The sequence below is a fragment of the Magnolia sinica genome, chromosome 3, assembly GCF_029962835.1.
Source record: "Magnolia sinica isolate HGM2019 chromosome 3, MsV1, whole genome shotgun sequence".
NCBI classification, from domain to species: Eukaryota; Viridiplantae; Streptophyta; class Magnoliopsida; order Magnoliales; family Magnoliaceae; genus Magnolia; species Magnolia sinica.
The window spans coordinates 123,559,087-123,574,523 of record NC_080575.1 but is presented as its reverse complement, the minus strand read 5'-3'; the positions used below and the strand labels follow the sequence as shown (position 1 = coordinate 123,574,523).

The following is a 15,437-nucleotide window of genomic DNA, read 5'->3' as shown; positions in this document are numbered from 1 at the left end:
GTTTCAACGGTGAACATCCCCATTCGAACTGTCTCTTATGCCTGGCCCAATTGACTTTAAAACCTAACTCATTTTCGGACTCATATCCGAGCCGTCGCAACCGATGTACGGACCAGATATAACAAAGAAGTCGCGGTAGTAACAGAGCTTAGGCATATAGCGCCCACCTGTAACAACGGGTTAGAGAGAAGTCGCGTCTGCTTGGGGAAGAGAGGCCCTGCGGGCTACAAACCAAATACCAGAAATTTCACCACAGGATTTTTCATTGAAAACAAGATCAAGCACATACACCGATCAGACCCTAACCAACACAAAACTAAAACAAAAGGCCCTAAAATCCCTAAAAATGCATTTACACTGAACCCCCGGTGTAAATCTCCCTTCAAGCGCGCTCCCCTCTGATACGGCGAGCCAGCTGGATATCCTTGGGCATGATCGTGACGCGCTTCGCGTGGATCGCGCAGAGATTGGTGTCCTCGAAGAGACCTACCAGATACGCCTCAGAAGCTTCCTGCAATGCTGCAACTGCGGAGCTCTGGAATCGGAGGTCCGTCTTGAAATCCTGCGCAATCTCCCTGACCAGACGCTGGAATGGAAGTTTTCGGATCAGAAGCTCCGTGCTTTTCTGGTATTTTCGGATTTCTCGCAGCGCCACTGTTCCAGGCCGGAATCGGTGGGGTTTCTTTACACCGCCGGTCGCCGGTGCCGATTTCCGGGCGGCTTTTGTCGCCAGCTGCTTCCTTGGGGCCTTGCCGCCGGTGGATTTTCTCGCCGTCTGCTTCGTGCGGGCCATTATAGAGAGAGTGTGTGTGAAAGCGAGAGTATTTGGGTTTTGCAAAAGGCGGCGAAATACGATTTTGATGGGATGAGGAGAATTAGTTTGAGAGGGAATTTATAGGTAGAATTCAAAACGCCGCGGGAGAGAGAAGGGATCTTGGCCGTAAGCTCCGTAGAGGTAATCGACGGCTCTGGTTGATTCGGAGTACTTCACGCGGATCGCGGATTACGCTTTTATATTGTTTTTGTGTTTGTTTCGTGTGAGAGGGCCAGAGGAGCTTGCGAAATGACGATAATGCCATCGCGTTTGTAGAAAATGACGACGGATATATTACAAGGGACTAGAATCATCTGCACCACGTGTCCGTAAAACACACACGCTCTGCCGGGCCCACCATTCTTTATATGGGAAATCCACTTCGTCCATCACGTGATAACCCTTATGAAAACCATATATAAAATATCATTCTGATCAAATAATCAAATGGGCCACACATGGCAACAATTTAAAATTGTGTATAAAACTTCTGAGGTCACCGTGTGTGACCGGCCTGACTTTAGATGAGTCTGATTTTCTTAGAATTCCTTAATCGTTTGAAGACACGCATGATGAACGGGTTTGATGAAAAATACACACTATGGGGCCCACGTAAAAACCAATCGTTGGTACCCATCGCCATTATTCCCTTTGGTGTGGCCCACCTGGATTTTCTATCTAGCTGAATTTTGGTCCTACAGCATAACGTTGTTGGACTCACCTGATGGACAGAGTGGATTTCACGTATACAACACGGTGGGCCCATAGCACGGCTGTTTTACGTGCCGTGTAAAACATGTGGAGGATTCCAGTCCCATGATTGGGCCCGATCATGCATGGGCCTGGAAGTGTGTCACGGTGCAGGAAGTCTGAATGGGTGAAGCTTTCATGCTTCAGTAATCCAGACTGTTGATCTGGTGAGCTGTGAGATAGAAAGTGGATACACCAAAAATCTCCCGCATTGGGAGATCACATCCCTTAATTCAGTTGCCCGAAATAGATGGTTGAGAAGAAAATGCATTGATTGTCTGGAAAGGGACCAAAAAATTGCTAAAGTCATGTGATGTGAAAATCAATTATTCACATACATCATATCAACGGCCTGGATCAATGAAAGGCAGACCACATCTATATTAAAAGAGGGATGCAATTTGAGCCGCACATCAATAAGGTAGAAGCACAAACGTCAACACTTGCAACCATGGAGTATGTGGAGCCTCGGCGATTCACCGGTAGGCCGCAACATGAATATCATACCGTAAAAGCTAGGTTGGACCAATCATCGGTCGGACCAGAATCCTCAACAAACAACTGTTCCTATGCTCTATGGAGCCCACCATATTGTATATGTGAAATCCACTCCGCCCATCAGGTGCTCTCTTTGATGTTACGGGCTAAAAAATCAGCCAGATACACTAATCACTGATCAGGTGGTCCATACGACATGGAATGATGCTATGGGACCCACTATGGGGCTACCATGGCATGGATTCTTCATCAAAACCGTTCATCAGGTGTGATTCACCAGCATGGTGGAAATGATACAAAAATCAGAGCGATCCAAAAGTCACACAGGCGTGAGCTTAAAAGTTTTTAGAGCAGTTTTACATTGTTCCCATTGTTCCGGCTCATGTGAGTTTTAATTTTATTTTATTTTTTTAACGATATTCTATAAATACGGTCAAAATAAGGGTTTCCACCTGATGGACCGAGTAGATTTCACATATATAACATGATGGCCCTGCAGGGTATGGGTATTTTTTAGACCTGCTCAAAAATGAGGGTCGTAGATAATCTGGTCCTGATCAGTCGGTTCTCGCAAAAGCATGGCGTGCGAATGCATCAATCTAGACTGTCCATTTGTGCTCCTGTTGTGGATGGGCCATGACGCGATAAATGCATTGATCCGACATTCTTAAACATCGTACTTCATAAACTCGGACCGGTGACATTTTCTTTGGAAATCTTCATTTATTTCAAGCCCTCGTACGGTTTGATATAGAAAAAGAAATAGCGCTTCTTTGGGAGCCTTATTTTCAGGAAACGGTAGGAAAGGGAACAATTCTTTTTCCCTTTGCCTTTTTGTTTTGTTTTTTTTTTTGCCACTTTTTCAAAAATTATAATCCCTTTTCAAAATTGTTGTTTGGATGAATAAAAGTTTGCTTGGAAAAATAAATTAACTAATATTAGCATGAATCAGATTAGCACATGTCATACGTACATGCTTGAAGATGGAGCACATGTGGAATTTTGAATATGAATGGCGGCATATGTAGTGTGGGCACTTGAAGCTTAATTACGGTAGTAGATGTGAGGTGCTCTAAGTTTGTGTAAGTAGCATTTGTGGCACAAGACTAGTATTATCACATTTGAATTTGGGCACTTATGACTAACATTGGCACATTTGACATTTGAGCACTTGAAGGTAGATAGCAATGCTTGGGCATATTAGCACCATTGGTACGTGGCGTACTTTGCGCCATTAAAGATCGAGGATGCATATGTGACACGTGTGGTATATTAACACATGTTGAATGATGTGCACATGTAGGCATAGGATAAGATGAATAATGGTAATTGTGCCGCGGTAACACATGTGGGGTGCAAAAGAAGATAAATGGTGATGGGTGTGAGATGCTCTATACATTCGTGGGCGCAAGAGAATATGACGGGGGCACCTGTGCGGCATAATCCAAGATGAACAATGACTCATTTGTCAGATTAGTAGACGCAGATTAGCCATGAGAGGTTGAGTAGCGGGACTGCTACTGAAGTGATGCCACCAAGTTATGTGGCCCCCACCATGATGTATGTTTTGTATTCACACCGTTCATCCATTTGGAGAGATCATATTAGGGCAAGATTCAAAAAATGAGACAGATCCAAAGCTCAATTGGAACCACCACAGAAAACAGTGGGGAGAGTGATGGCCACCATTAAAAACTTCTAAAGGACACAAAAGTTTTTGATCAAGCTGATATTTGTGTTTTCCTTTCTTATATGTCGGCATTAACAAATGACTAGGTTGGATCTCAAATAAACATCATGGTGGACCTTAGAAGGATTTCAAGTATGCACGCCACTCTTCACACTGTTTTCTATGGTGGGGTCCACTCCAGATTTGAATCTGCCTCATTCTTTGGATCATGGTCTAAAATGATATCTCCAAATGGATGAATGGTGTGGATACAACACATACATCATGGTGGGGCCCAAAAAATTTGGTGACATCACTTCGGTAGCCAGTCTTCACTACTCAACCTTTCAGTAGCTAATCTGCTTCCCATTGCTACATATGATGTTGGAGTTGTGCATAGATCCGAGGCGTTAATTAAACTCTTGGAAATGATTACAGCTATTGATAGCAATTACAAGTCACCATGTGCCCATTCGGCTCCACTAGCGATTATAATTCACGTGAGTGACTATAGCTCTTGAGATTGATTTCAGCTTCCTGACAAGTCCTATAAGCAATTTTCAGCTCCCAGGAGAGATCACGAGTCTTGGGAGCAATTTTCAAGTCTTTGAGGGGCCGTTTTGCGCATGGTATTAGATGGGATTAGGTGGGATGGAATTACATTTGGTCCGTGCCAATTCCACTCAATGTTTGGGAAGGATGGAAAAGCTTGGAATTAGATTAGATGGAATTGCATTTGGTCCATGCCAATTCCACTCAATGTTAGCAAGTTGTGTAGGTCCCACCATGATGTGTGGGCTAGATCTGCACCATCCACCCAATTTTCGAGATAATTTTATAGCATGGCCCAAAAAATTAGGTAGATCTAAAGCTCAAGTGGACCCCACCACATAAAGCAGCGGAGATCGAACGCCTACCGTTGAAAACTTCTTTGGGGCCACATAAGTTTTGGATCCGCCTCATTTTTAGGCCTCTGCTATAAAATGAGGTTACAAAATAGATGAATGGTTTAGATAAAACACTTGTTATTCTCAATAGTTTCAAATTATGGTGGGTATATCTATTCAATGCACGAAAAATCAAAGAATGAATCCCACCATATTACAAATATATTATACAATTAAGCTTATCTTATGGTAACAGGGGACAATCCATGTCATATGTAATAATTACATTTTTTTAATCTCATCCCACCTAATTTTTCCCAATACCATGCGCCAAACACCCTCTAAAGTGATTACAAGTCTCAAGATCAATTTCAACTTCCAAATAAGTCCCAGAGTGATTTCAGATCCCCACGTTGATTACAAGTCCTAAAGTGATTTCAATTCCTAGATATGTGCAGAAAGCAATTTTAGGTATTGGGAGTGATTTCAACTCCTAGACAGGTATAAGGAGCAATTACAACTTCTGAGGTCAATTTCAACTTTGGGACGGTCCAGAAGCAATTTCAAATATGAGAGTGATCATAGGTCCCAATAAGCAATTTCAACTTCATAAGGGCCTGTTTGGATACGCGTTTTGGGATGTATTGTATCGTATTAGAAGTTATGATTTGACATTTACCGTGTTTGGATTAGAGTGAATAGGAGCTGAATCCCATGCGTACGAATACAAACTCCAGCTAAATTTTCGAACCGATGGTAGAGTATTGTAAGTGGGTTCTGTAGCCGTCAATACTTCATATTCATTGCGTTATATTCAGCAGCGGATGAAAGTTTGAAATTTGTACGATTACAAGATATCTGGTACCTATGCAGTGTAAGATCGGGACCATTCATTTGGTACATTTCAATGTGAAAATCATCCGGGCTAGAAATTGAAAAGTTTCATACGTCAAACAAGCCACCCGACCCAATTAAGATTGTACAATACGCAGACATAATACGTCTTATCCAAACATTGACCTGTATAACATATTATATACTATGCCAAACAATACCTCCTATCCAAACATTGACTCGTATCTGATTGATTTGGATGTATTCTGAAAACCGTCTAATGTATACATGAACAGTACCCAAATACAATACAATACAATACTATGCGGGAATCCAAACAAGCCCTAAGCAATTATAGCTCCTGAAAGTGATTACAGGTCCCAAGAGCAATTTTAGGTCTTTAGACCAATTATTGTCCAGGAACGGAGTGATTTTCAGGTCTCGGGATTGATTTCAGCATTTGGATAAGTCCCGGAAGCAATTTCAACTTCGAAGGTGTGATCACACATCTTATAAGCAATTACAGGCCTCGGGATCGATTTCAGCTTCCAGACAAGTCCCTATGAGCGATTACATGTTCCATGAGCTATTTCAACTTCCATGAACAAATTCAGGTCTCGTGAGCGATGATGGAGGCATCATTAATCTTGGTCGCTGTACTATGAAATAGAATTTTAGTATGACACATTACCTCTCCACAAAGTGTTAAAGGTATTCATATTACGAATCTTATTAGAACTGTTCATTTTTTATTAGAAGCTTACAAGTTAATTTTTTTAATGCAACAAGTAGGGGATTACAAGTCTTTGGAGCAATTTTAGGCCACAGGAGCGATTTCAAGCTCTGGAGCAACTGTGATGTCTCGGAGCAATTAAATCTCATGTGAGCAATTTGGGTCACGGAACCAGTTTCAAGTCACCAGAAACTTTATAGCTCCTAAGACCTGTAATTGCTCCCAAATAAGAAAATTGATCATAAGGTCATTCATGCTTGGATGAATTGAAAGCACATAAATATTAACCTAACTCAAAATCTATGTGGCCGCATGAATGTTTCAACGATAGACATTCAATCCCCGTTGTTTGTGTAGCCCCACCATGATGTATTGTTACCTTCATGCCGTCCATTCATTTTGCCATGTCATTTGAGGGCATTAACCTATAAATGAAGAAAATCCAAAACTCAAGTGGACCACGCCACAAAAAGTGATGGAGACAATGACATTTGTTGATGCAAGAATTAGGACCGCCCTTCTTCGTCCTCCAAGCACCTGCACAAGAAGAAGATCAAGGAGACCCTGCCTAGAGTAGTCTGGAGTAGGGCTAGGAATTTGGGTTTGGTTGGGTTGAGAGGTTCAAGGCGAGAGATTTTACATACCTATCCTTATCAACGAGTCCTTTATTTATAGAGTTCATAAGCCACATGGCCCATAAATTAAGGCACTATCCCGGCCATTAAGTGATATGTGCCTGAGTGATGTGCGTCGACAGTTACCCTGAAATCATGTGTTAGGCGGTTATGCGCAAATGATGGGAGTTGGTAGTTACGTTTGAATCGTGTGTTACTAAAGAGGATCACACGCCAAGCTAATTTGAGCCGAGCTCTATCAATCGACCGATGACGATCCGAGATGAGCTTACCTGAGCTGAGCTCCATTGGTCAGCCGAAGAGTTGATCTAATCAAGACTAAATCAATTCGTGATCTCTCGTCGGATCTATCTGTTCTCAATGGTCCCTTAGCTTTGTTGAAGGTTGTATTTGTGGGAGTGGACACTTTATGTGTCTTTCCTATGTGAGGTGTTTCAGGGACGAGCTTCCACGGACTGAGCTAACCTCGAAGGCAATCGGACTATATTTTCCCATAACAACACTTATTATTGAAACCTTCTTAGGGCCCACCGTGTTGTTTATTTGCCATCCAACTTGTTGACAAAGTCACATAGACCTAGATGAAGTGAAAACACAAATATCAACTTAACCCAAAACTTTTGTGGCCCCTAAGAAGTGCAGCCCTATAGACACCCCACCTCAGACAATATAATTGATATGTACACAAACAATATCCCAGCATTTGCTAGCCCACATCAACACAATATCAACCTCGGCACCGTGTTTTGCATCACACAATCTGAACCCCAAAAAGCATGGTATCCACTTTGTGACTGGTCACTTTTGCCCATTATGGGACAATGATGGATGGACTGGATGTGGATTGTGTAGTAACATTGGTAGTAGCCATGTCACTACGTTTAACAGTGTTCCATGGTTCCCACAACGATGCATTTTATCCGCATTATCCATCCACTTTCGATTTTTATTTTATTTTTCAAGGGAGGGGGTAGCCAAATCCAAATCTTGGGGAGACTACACCACATGAAAACAATGTTGACTAAATGCTCAACATTAAAAACTTCATAGGGCGTGTTATAACGTTTATTTATCATCCAATATGTTGATTAGATCATAAAGTCTTCGATGAAGGAAATGCACAAATATTGGCTTGATCCTAACTTTTGTGGCCTTTAAAAGGTTTTTAGCAGTAATGTTTGATCAATATTGTTTCATGCGGCATGGTCCACCTTTGATTTTGATCTGCCTTATTTTTGAGCTCACACCTTAAAATGATAATGGAAAAAATGGATGGACCGTTGTCAGAAGATGTCTTGAATCTTCTGTCCACTCACACTGCTCAACTAGTCGAGAGGCCTGCTCGACTGGTCGAAGCTTCCTTCAACCGGTCAAAGTCCGTTCGACTCAAAGTCTAACAACGATGTATTTAAGTTTTGAAGTGCTCAACCAATTGAGGGACTAGCTCGACTAGTTGAAGGTCCCTTTGACTGGTCGAAGCCCTCCTTCGACTAGTCAAGGGTTACACAGATGCTGCGTGGATTTTGCACGGACTGCATAAATTTGAGACAGTTTTAGAGAGGTACGCAAGTGAAATTTCATAAACTATAAATAGGGATCCCTAGGGCCTTTTTAAAGTATTCCAAGGGTTTGTACAAGGGTTCTAGGATTATCAAAGGGTGTAGCAAAGGTAAGATTCGAGGTTGTTCGAATCGGGTAAGTCATCTCTCTTTGTAATTTCTATTTTCATAGAGAAGATCTGTTGCTTTGTGTCATGGTTTTTTTCCGCAAGGGTTTTTTCACGTTAAATCTTTGTGTTATCTTGTGTTTGCTTGGTGCTTTTAGATTGCTATCCTAGATTTAGATCTGTGTGATTCTGCAGCACAGATTCCCAATAAGTGGTATCGGAGCAATCATTGGGGCACAGATCTGAATCTGGAGGATTAGCAATAATGGAAAGTAGTAAGTATGATATTGAGAAGTACTCAGGAAAAAATAAGTTTGAGTTATAGAAGATCAAGATGATCAGTTCCTTAACCAAGTAAGGTGAAGATGGTGCTCTTAAGGTGAGAAAGTTCAGTATGATTGACGATAAATGGAATACCCTTGTTAAGAAGGTCTTATCCTCAATTAGTTCATGTCTCACGGATGATGTTCTCTGTAATGTTTTAAGGGAGAAAACTACGACTACTTTATGGGCAAAGCTAGAGAATATTTATACAAAAAAATCCTCTGAAAATCACCTACACTTGAAGTGGCAGTAGTATAGCTTCAAGATGGTAGAGGATGGAGATCTGGAGGCTCATATCTGTAACTTTAATAAATTAGTTTACAAATTGCTGGATATGAAGGAAGTGATCAAAGATGAGGAGCAAATATGTATGTTGTTGAATTCTCTTCCAGCATCGTATGAGTCATTCAAGGACACAATGTACACAATAAATAAAACCCTGAGTGTCGACGTCATTATCTTAGTCTTTTAAGGGAAGGCCATGTGAAAGCTAAACAGCGACACATGGACATCTTCTGATGCACCGATTACTAGAGACAGGAATTATAAGTGAGATACAGTATCTTCAGGACCTAGATTCAAATCCAAGGGTAAGGATAAAGGAAAACTAAAGTGTTAAAACTGTGGGATATCTGGGCACATAAAGAAGGATTGTACCAATCCTAAAGCGAAGAAAAAAATTCAGCGGCTTCTTCCAAGGTGGCCAATGTTGTCACATCTGATGAAGAGACAAATGGTGGTGATGTATTATCTGTGTTCATGATCGGACATTTGCACGACAATCATGGAGATGAGTGGATCATTGACATAGGAGCGTCATATCATACGATTCCTCATCGGAGTTAGTTCGGCAGTTACAGAAAATGCGATGGTGGACAGGTTTTTATGGGTAATAACAATGCCTGGAATGTTGTGGCTATTGGTACGATGAGCATCAATATGTTTGATGGAATGGAGCGTACCTTGACTGACGTCAGGCACGTTCCTGATATGAAGAAAAGTCTAATTTCTCTCAGTGCACTCGAGGCTATAGGGTGCAAGTTCACTAGTATTGACGGTGTCCTTAAAGTTTCAAAAGGGGCACTCGTGGTTATAAGAGTGCAGAGGCACAGAAACCTTTACAGGTTGATTGAGAACACTTCAGCAGGTGGAGTAGCAACAACTATTGTAGATTCCACGTCTCTACGAATGTGGCATGCTCGTCCGGGCCATATGAGTGAGCGAGGTATGAAGGTACTATCTGATCGTTGTTTGATTCCAATTTAAAAAAATTATTATTTAGATATATGAGAGCATTGTATATATAGTAAACAATCTAGATTATCTTTTAGATCTGAAAAATATGTATGTAAGGAAGTGTTTAATTATGTGCACTCTGACGTATGGGGCCATCGCCAGAGATTTCCATTAGGGGGTCATCATGGTTTGTTTCATTCATTAACAATTACTCTAGGAAAGTTTGGTTTACTTCATGAAACATAAATCCGAAGTTTTCACCATATTCAAACAATGGAAGACAATGGTGTAATAACAGTAACGGCGAAAAATAAAGGTTTTAAGGACTGACAATGGTTGAGAATTTACTTCCACTGAGTTTAATGATTATTACAAGGATAAAGGGATCATTAGGCACAACACAGTGCGTCACACGCCCGAATAAAACGGTGTAACTGAGCGAATGAATCGAACTCTCCTGGAAAGTGCCAGATGCATGTTAAGTAATGTCACGTTGGCCAATGACCTATGAACAGAAGCCGTTAACATGGTTTGTTATTTGGTGAACCGATCTCCTTATACGGTAATTGAATGTAAAATATCAAAGGAAGTATGGAGTGATTAGAAAATTGACTACTTAGATCTACACATATTTAGTTGTGAGGCTTACTCTCATGTACCGTCAGTTGAGAGAGATAAGCTAGACCATAGAACCAAAAAGTACATCTTTGTTGGCTATGACATTAGTGTGAAATGTTACAGGTTATTCGACAAAATCACACACAAGGTCATCACTAGCCGTGACGTCAGATTCGATGAAAGCTCTATATTTCGCAAGAATGATCAGGAGCAAGAGAAATAAAAAATGTTAATTGTAGACGTCCAAATTGACACAGATGATACTCAGGTAGAGACAGATGTAAAGACAGAGCTATAAGATCAGGTGGAGTAACCACATGTGAGAAGAAACCCACCACGTGATCGCAGGTTACTGGAAAGATATATGGACAACTCTAATATTGCATACGCCCTCATTACAGATGAGGGGGGCCCATCTACTATTTAGGAGGCACTCATTGAGCTTGATGCAGAAAAGTGGAAGGCAGCTATATACGATAAGATGGACTCGTTATACAAAAATCACACATGGGAGTTGGTGGAGCTTCCAGTGGGCCGAAAAGCGATCAGATGTAAGTGATTATTTAAAAGGAAACAGGATAGATACAAAGCAAGGTTGCTAACAAAGGGTTATGCTCAAAGAGAATGAATCGACTTCACAGAGATATTCGCGCCGGTGGTTAAGCAGGTGTCTATCAGATTCGTATTGGCACTGGTTGCCCAATACAATATCGAGTTAGAACAGATGGATGTCAATACTGCATTGCTGCACGAGGAGTTGGAAAAGCAAATTTACATGAAGCAACCAAAGGGGTACAAGTTAAAGGATAAATAAAAAGGTTTGCAGGTTAATGAAGTCGTTATACGGCCTGAAACAGTCGTTTAGGCAATAATATAAAAAATTTTATTATTTCATGGTGAGTTAGACATTTACTCGAAGTGAATACGATCACCATGTCTATTACAAGACACTGAGTGATGACAGATTCATCATCCTAGTATTATATGTTAATTGTCAGTCATCATATGTCCGAAATCAACGCACTGAGGACTCAGTTATCAGGGATATTCGAGATGAAAGATCTAGGGGCTGCAAAGAGGATTCTCAGTATAGATAATCATATAAACAGGAAGAAGAGCAAGCTCTGGTTATCACAAACAAAATACTTTGAAAAGGTATTGATTAAGTATGAGATGGACCAGACAAAGCCAGTGAGCGTTCCCCACGTGACTCACTTCAAGCTTTCCTCAGAACAATGACCTAAATCAAATGAGAAAAAACAGGTCATGTCTCATATGGCTTATTCAAATGTGGTTGGTAGTTTAATGTATGTCATGGTTTGTACGAGACTAGATATTTCATAGGCAATCGGTGTTATGAATAGATACATGTCAAACTTCGACAAACAATATTGGGAAGTAGTTGAATGGCTACTTCGATATATTCAAGATATGAAAGACTATGTCTTAACTTTTGAAAAGATAGGGACAAAATTGATAGGGTATGTGGATTCCGATTACGTAGGCAGTGTGGACTCCAGAAAGTCTACTTCAGGATACTCATTTATACTAGCGGGTGGAGCAATTAGTTGGATGTCAAAGCTTCAATCCGTGGTGGCTCTTTCCACGACCGGAGAAGAATATATGGCAGTGACAGAAGCATTTAAGGAATGTGTTTGGTTAAGAGGTATGATAAATCAGTTGGGACTTCAGCAGGAGGCCGTGCCGGTTAACTGTAATAGCGAGAGCGCTATCAATTAGGCTAAAAATTCTGTTTATCACTCACATACTAAACACATTGATGTTCGTTGCCACTTTATCCGATAGGTGCTTGAGGAAAGATGTGTAACACTGGAGAAGATTCACACTAGTATGAATCCAGCGGACATGCTCACCAAGATCGTTCCTACAGAAAAGTTCAAGTTTTGTGCAACTTCTCTGGGCTTGACAATGATGTAAAAAAAGGACGGAGTGTACACGAGAAGCATTCATGGAAGCTATGATGCAATGCAGAGAAAATAGAAGAGGTCAAATAGCTGCACGATTGAAGATCGAAGACATGGTGAAAATTGTTGTCAGAAGATGTCTTAAATCTTCTGTCCGCCTGCACTGCTCGACCAGTCGAGAGGCCTACTCGACCAGTCGAGAGGCCTGCTCGACTAGTTGAAGCTCCCTTCGACCGATTGAAGTCCAGCGGTGATGTAGTTGAGTTTTGAGGTGCTCAACCAGTCGAGGGTTATACGGATGCTGCGCGGACTGCGTAAATTTGAGACGGTTTCAGAAATGTGCGTAAGTGGAGTTTCCTAAACTATAAATAGGGGTCCCTAGGACCTTTCTAAAGTATTATAAGGCTTCCTAAATGTATTCCAAGGGTTTCTAAATGAATTTTAAGGTTATCAAAGGGTATAGCAAGGGTGAGATTCAAGGTTGTTGGAATCGGATAAGTTCTCTCTCTTTGTAATTTATATTTTCATAGTGAAGATCTGTCGCCTTGTGCCGTGGTTTTTTTTCCCGTAAGGGTTTTTCACATTAAATCTTTGTGCTCTCTTGTGTTGCTCGGTGCTCTTGGATTGCTATCCTAGATTTGGATCTGTGTGATTTCGCAGCATAAATTCCCAATATGGACAACATGAATACAATACATACATCATAGTGGGGCTCATAAAGAACATCTAGTCATATGTGCTTTCCTTGGAGAGACGCAGATTGGGTGCTACCCCTGCTTGTCCCAAGATTCGGACAGGCAAGGGCTATGAGGGGCCACCCTAATGGGTTTTATCCACTCCATCCATCCATTCTTCCACATCATTTTACCATATAAAAGCCCAAAAATGAGGCATACCTAGCACTCAAGTGGACCACGTGGTAGCCATTAAAAACCTCATTGAAAGCTTCTTGGGGCCACTGAAGGTTTGGATCAAGCCGATATGTGTTCCCCTTGTATGGGACTGTGACTTTGCAAATTGGTTGGATGGCAAATAAGCATCATAGTGGGTCCCAGTGAGGTTTCAACCACAGGTGTCATTATCAACAATGTTTCATGTGGCGTGGTCCACTTCAGCCTTGGATATGCCTCATCCTGGCGCTGGCCCAACATGCCTCAATTTTTTTTCAATGATACCTCGAAATCACAAGTAAAAATTGATAGACGGACTCAGAGCCCCTGCTTGTGTTGAGCCCGAACAAGGGAAAGTGAATTGTGTGCTGAGCAACTCAAAATGCTATAGTAAACCATGTGGAGGTCATATGTGATGTATGTCTCTTATCCATGTTGTCTATCGGTTCAACATTGAAGCATATTTGAAGCTAAAGAGGACCACACCATAGGAAAGAGTGGGAACAATGGCATCCACTGTTGAAACCTTCATGCAGTAGACATTGATGTTTATTTGTCATTCAACTTGTTCACAAGGTCGCATGTACATGGATGAAGGGAAAATGCAAATATCAACTCAATCCAAAAAATTAATTGGCCCCAAGAAGTTTCCAACTGTAGGGATTGAATTCCCACTATCTCCGGTGTTGTGGTCCATTAGGGCATTTAGATATGCTTCAAATTTGGGATCATGCCCTAAAATTATCTGGAAAAACAAATGCACGACGTGGACAAGACACAAACATAGTGGTGGACCCCACACTTAGCATTGAATATGCTTTCTAAGGTCAAGACACAAACATGAAGGTGGGCCCCACACTCGGCAGCCCATCCGTGTCAGGGAGAGGATTAGGTGAGACCTTGAATCCAATGAGGTGGGTGGGGCCCCTGACTGTGGGGCCCAATGTGATGCATGTGACTACACCCACACCGTCCATTTGTATCGAAAGCGCGTTTTAGGGCATGATCCAAAAAATGAACTAGTTCCAAAACCCAAATGGACCATGGTAAAGGGAACAATGGCAATTCACTACCGAAAACTTCTCGTGGGCCACAAAAGCTTTGGATCAAGATGATATTTGTGGTCACTTCATCTAGGTGTTTATAACCTTATCAATAGGGTGGATGGCAAAAAAAACTTTTCAATAGAATTCAAAAAGTTTTTAATGGTGGGGATTCAATCATGGCTGTTTCCTGTGGTAAGTCCCACCTAAGATTCGAGCCAGCTTCATTTTTTTTGGGATCATGACCTAAAACGAGCTTTCAAAATGGTTGGATAGAGTAGATTTCAAACATGTATACCATTGTGAACCTACAACTGCGGCCCCACCCACCTCCACGGAGGTCTCACCTAATCCCCGGGACCAGATCCACCAAGGTGGGTGGGGCCCTTACTGTGCGGCCCATTGTGATGTATGTGACTACATCCTCACCACCCATCCGCATTGAAAGCTCATTTTAAGATGGGATCCAAAAATGTTGAAAGCTTATTTTAGGGCATGATCCAAATATTGGAGTAGTTCCAAATCCCAAATGAGCCATAGTATAGGAACAACGGTGACTGACCACTAAAAGCTCGTGGGCCACAAAAGCTTCGGATGAAGATGATATTTGTGTGGTCTCTTCGTCCAGGTGTTTGTGACCTTGTCAACAGGTTGTATGTCAAGTAACCATTGCGATAGAATTCATGAAGTTTTTAATGGTGGGATTCAGTCACGGCTGTTTTCTTGTGGTATGGTCCACTTAAGATTTGAGTCAGCTTCATTTTTTGGGATCATGACGTAAAATCAGCTTTCAAAATGGTTGGACGGTGTGGATTTAAAACACATGAATCGCTGTGAGCCCCGAAGTCAGGGTCCCACTCGCCTCGGTGGGTCGGGCGACTCGGCAAAAGACGATTCAAACAACCTCGCGCGTGT

General features: G+C 41.6%; 1 protein-coding gene across 1 annotated transcript; it reads right to left on the bottom strand.

Moving 5' to 3' along the window:
• Positions 1 to 236: 236 nt before the first annotated feature.
• On the bottom strand, positions 237 to 873 carry LOC131241113 (histone H3.2). Its single transcript, XM_058239784.1, has one exon. The coding sequence runs from the start codon at positions 791 to 793 to the stop codon at positions 383 to 385; it is 411 nt and encodes a 136-aa protein (XP_058095767.1). The 5' UTR covers positions 794 to 873; the 3' UTR covers positions 237 to 382.
• Positions 874 to 15,437: the final 14,564 nt, after the last annotated feature.